Genomic DNA, 4,925 nt, shown 5'->3' on the forward strand with positions numbered 1-4,925 from the left:
TCTTTACCCCATCAATTTTACTGCTTCTTTCAAATTTCCAAGGAAACTTTTTTGAAGCCATACTATCTTGTTCCCACAAAATAAGATGGAAGGTTTCCCAATTTGTTTTACAAAATACTAAAATGCAGAAAATCTTAAAGGCAGCAAGAGAAAAACAACTTACTATATACAAATGAGCCCCCACCCAGTCCCATAAGACTATCAGCAGATTTTTCAGCAGAAATTTTGCAGGCCAGAAGGGAGTGACACAATATATTCAAAGTGCTGAAAGATTCAACCTTGAATACTCTTCCAAGAAAAGTTATTCAGAATTTGTGGCGAGATCATGTTTTCAATATAAGCAAAAGCTAAAGGAGTCCATTACCACTAAACTGGCCTTACAAGAAATATTAAAAGGACTTCTTTTAAACTGAAAAGAAATTGTGCTCATTAGTGACAAGAAAACATACAAAAGTATAAATCTCAGTGGTAAAGGTAAATATACAGTAAAGGTAGTAGATTAATCACTTATAAAGCTAGTACGAAAGTTAAAAGACAATAGTAGTAAATTACTATAAATACAAAATAGGCAAAACACTCACTTCTTAAACTGGATAAACTGCAACACATTTGTGACCAATGTTATTTATAAACTTAGAATTTTGAGTTAATTACACTTTCCATTAATAAGAACAACATCAGAAAAATTCCAAAAACAAAATATTTCCAAACCACCCTTATAGAACAGGAACACGAAGATGTCATATACTAAATCTCCCCAATCCCTATTCTGCTTATCCATTACTTAGAACATTTTGACTGCTTGCTTCAAAATCAGAGTGAAAAATCTGCCTCAGATTTCACTTGCCGCAGGAGAAGCTGATGGATGTGGCTCTAGAATAGGCCCAGACCCTGGTCCTAGCTGCCCCATTCTCACTGACAATAACTCTGCCCTGGGATCTCTCTTCCTCATCTTTCAAAGCCTCTTCATAGCAGTGAGGGAAGGCCATGGGGATAGTATCATTGATCTGGGTCAAAAACTCCAAGACTTTCAACTTGGTGGTTTCAACATGGGCCCTGGGACCCCACAGGAACTCATACTGTGCAGGATCACTTTTGGGGACCTGCCGGTACTCCAAGTACTGTTCCTGCACCCAAACTCTGGTGAGGAGCTCCCTGGACTCCCCATAGATGAAGTGCTCCCTCCCATCATACACCCCCATAACACTCAGCATTTTCCAGATGACCTTCTCAGGAGCACAGTTGCCATTCATGAAGATCACACCCAGAATATTTATCAAGAGGCCAGTCTTGGGCACGCTCTGCTCATCATTCACCATCCCATTGCAGGTGAGGCCCAAGGTGTTGACCAGGACATAGTTGTGGCTGGTAGGATCCACTTCCTTCACATCAATGCCAAAGACCAGCTGCATGGACTTTGATACTTGGTCAAAGATCATAAGGAAGTGATCCTTGTACTCTTTGATGACACTACTTAACACTTCTGCTTTTGTGATTGGTTCCTTTGTTTTATATTTGAGGAGCAGGAACCCCACCAGATCAGCCACCTTATCATCTATGGCATCTCTAAGCAAAGACCCAGTGTCTATCAGAGCCTGCGAAGTGCTTGCCCCCTCCTTTTCCTGCCTACTGGAACCCTGATATAATTTGGTTGATGGAGTGACTGCCATGACAGTGGGAGAGAAGTAGGCTCTCTGAGGAAGCTGGAGGGGACATGGTGCCCTAGCAGCAGCATCATGTACCTTCATGATTCCTGTTGTCTGAGGATTGCAGAAATGGGGGGAAGAAGAGGAGGAAGAGGAAGAGGAGGAGGACCAGGAGGAGGAAGAGGAGCAGGAAGAGGAAGAAGAGCAGGAGCAGCAGCAGGAAGTACAGGTTGAAGAGGAGGAGGAAGAGGAGGAGGAAGAGGAAAAGGAGGAAGAGGAAGAGGAAGAGGAGAAAGAAGAGGAGGAGGGAGAGGGAAAGCAGGAGTTGGAGGGGAAGGAGACACTTCTTCCCCTGTCTAAGGAGGCTTCTTTCTCCTTAATTTCAAGAATCTGTCCACACAAGAGGCCCTGTGCCTCACTTTGGGACTGAAGGCCTTCCTCAGGCATGCAGTACCAACACTTTGGAGTAGGAAGCATGATGATGACTCCTGTTGGCAGTAATATAAACAGGAGGCGGGCGATGAAATCCACACAGGCCTGGGGGAAAGAGGACATATGAGTGACCTCAGTTGAGAAACACACCTTTGGAAACTCTGACAAAGGTGACTTTCAGGTCTCTTTAGGGATGCTTTTGGGCCTCATGGGGATCTCTCCTCCTGGGCAGTCTTCCTCTTAAGATATCCTGAATGAGGAAGTAAGATGGCTCCTCAGGGTGCAGCCAGAACTCCCAAGATTCTGGGGCTAACAATGGAGTAAGGTGGGGTTGGGTGCTGTGGGGTTCCCCCTGTTTTGAGATGGGGAGTCTCAGGGAACACATTAAGGTCATGCAACTCACCTTGATTGCTGGCACCACCTGCACCTCCTCTGCTCTGTGACCTGAGGTTATGTGCCTCAGACCAAGGCCTTTACCTCCCAGTTCCTGGAGCCCTGTAAGAGGAAATGAGGTAGCATATCAGGGTACAGACTGCAAACACAATCCTGGGACTCCAGTGCTCATAGTAGAAGTAAGCTGGACTCTGAGGCACCCTTTGTTCTGAGGCACTGGTCCCTTTTGTGCTCACTTTGGGTCCTCAACTTATTTCTGGGGTCCACCCCTCTGCTGGACTGAGACATAACTCTCTGAACAAGATCCCATACCTCTGAAACTGAACAGAATGAAGTGAGGGGGCCCTGTATCTAGCCACACCTGCCCAGGGCTTCCAGGGGAACAGAAAGAGTGGCCAAATACCATGGAGTACATCTGTCCTGGGATGTAGGGTCTACTCAGTCCTCACCTTGATGCCTGGCAGGTCTCTGTTTACTTGAGGCCACTCTCCTTAAACGAAGGTCTCACCTTTATGTGAGACCAAAGATGAAAATGACAGGCCACCTAATGCAGCCACACCACTTCAGGTCTTCTCATGGCTGACAGAAAGGACAGGGAGGGCTAGGCTTTTGTACATTCTCTTGTGGGTTCACTCAGTCTTCTCTCACAATCCTTACCATGACTCCTCAAAAGGCCTGGGCCTCCTCCCTCTGCCTCCCTGAGTACAGCCCTCTATGGCTAAACCTCTCCTTTCTCAAATGCTCAAGCAGGAAGTCATGAAACATCACATTCTCAGCCCCTCCCCCACCCCAGCTGAAGTGGCCTTGGATTTACAGCAGGGGACTTTCTGTGGAATCCCCTTTGTTCTGGGGTCCAGAGTCCCACAGTTCTCCCTCTGTGTTCCCACCTTGACTCGCAGCAGGACATTGGCCCCTCCTCTGCTGACCTGAGGTCTTCTGGTCATACCATACCCTCAATCTTGCTCAGACCAAGATGCAGAAGTTAAGAAATTCCCCTGTGGTCATCCTGCACTGAGGCATCCCAGGCTTACTCTACCCCAGAGTCCAGGTTCCCTCCATTCTCCCTTTCTGTCCTGGTATAACCTAGGTCCTCCCACTGCCATCCAGAGGCCCTGTTTTTTTTCCTTACACGAAGTTTCCAAAACATCTCAGACACCAAAGGGAAAGTCAGGAAACTGTGGTCCTCCCCCACCGTGGGCTCCTAGGAGTGAGTGTTCCAAGGTGACTTAATCCTCCCTCTACAACCACACTTTCACTTCCTGCTGGACCTGGGCATCCCCTCTGTGAACCTGAGGCCCTTTTCTTCTTCTTCTTTTTAGGCCCTTTTTACATTTTTTAAATTTATTTCTTTAGTTAAACTTCACCTTAGGATATTTTTCCATTGATTTTTAGAGAGAGGGTGGAAGGGAGGGGGAGAGACAGAGACAGAGAAACACTGATGTGAGAGAGACATATCAATTGGCTTCTCCCTGCCTGAGCCCCAACCAGGGCCAGGGATCGATCCTGCAACCTAGGTAAGTGCTCTTGACCAGAGTCAAACCCAAGACCCTTCAGTCTGCAGGCGAATGTTCTATCCACTGAGCCAAGCTGGCTAGGGCTAGGTCCTTTTCTTTATACCAATTCCCTAGTATCTCTCAGACTAGGATGTAAAAGTCAAGACATGCTGTGTATGGTAATTCTGCCCTCTGGGCCTTCCAGGTCTGATTCTCTTCTGGGGTCCAGGGTCCCTCTGTCCTCCCTCTGCGTTCTCACCTTGATTCCAGTTGGATCTGGGCCCTCCCCTCTGTGGACCTGAGGCCCTTTTCCTGATATCATGTTCCCAGGATTTCTCAGACACATATGTGGAAGTCATGAAACACTGCATGTGGTCATCCCACCCTGGGGACACCCAGGGCTAACAGCAAGGGTGGGCTTCTATGGGGTCCCCTCTGTTATGGGATCAAGGGTAGCTACATCTTCATGTTGACTGTGGCAGGTCCTGGTCCCTCCCTCTGCCAACCTGAGACCATGTTCCTTAAAATGAATCCTCAGAGTATCTCAGACTAGGATGTGGACATCAGGAAATGCTGCATTTGGTCATCCTACCCTGGGGACTCTCAGGGCTTACAGTGGGGGAGGGATTTGGTGGGATCCCCTCTGTTGTGGCTTCCAGAGTCCCATTAGTGTTTCCTTGGGGTCTTCACTTTGACTCTGGCAGGACTTGGGCCAGTCCTCTGAGTATCTGAGGTCCCACTCCCTATACCAAAGCCCCCAAGTCTCTGAGACCCGGATGCAGAAATCACCTGGTGTCATCATCTTGCCCTGGGTGGGATGATTCTGTTCTAGGGTCCAGGGTCCCTCCCTCCTCCCTCGTGTTCCTCACCTTGAGTCCTGGCAGGTCCTGGGATCCTCCCTCTGTTGACTCAAGGCCAACTCCTCAGATCAAGGCCTCACTGCCCTGAGTCCTCTGCAGGA

The 4,925-nt window shown here is 48.0% G+C and overlaps 1 protein-coding gene across 1 annotated transcript; it reads right to left on the reverse strand.

The window, feature by feature from the left end:
- Positions 1–839: 839 nt before the first annotated feature.
- On the reverse strand, positions 840–1,748 carry LOC102756315 (melanoma-associated antigen 10). The gene has a single exon (XM_006771005.1). The coding sequence runs from the start codon at positions 1,746–1,748 to the stop codon at positions 840–842; it is 909 nt and encodes a 302-aa protein (XP_006771068.1).
- Between the last annotated feature and the right edge of the window lie 3,177 nt (positions 1,749–4,925).

This window comes from Myotis davidii, unplaced genomic scaffold, assembly GCF_000327345.1.
Source record: "Myotis davidii unplaced genomic scaffold, ASM32734v1 scaffold1105, whole genome shotgun sequence".
In the NCBI taxonomy this organism is placed as follows: domain Eukaryota; kingdom Metazoa; phylum Chordata; class Mammalia; order Chiroptera; family Vespertilionidae; genus Myotis; species Myotis davidii.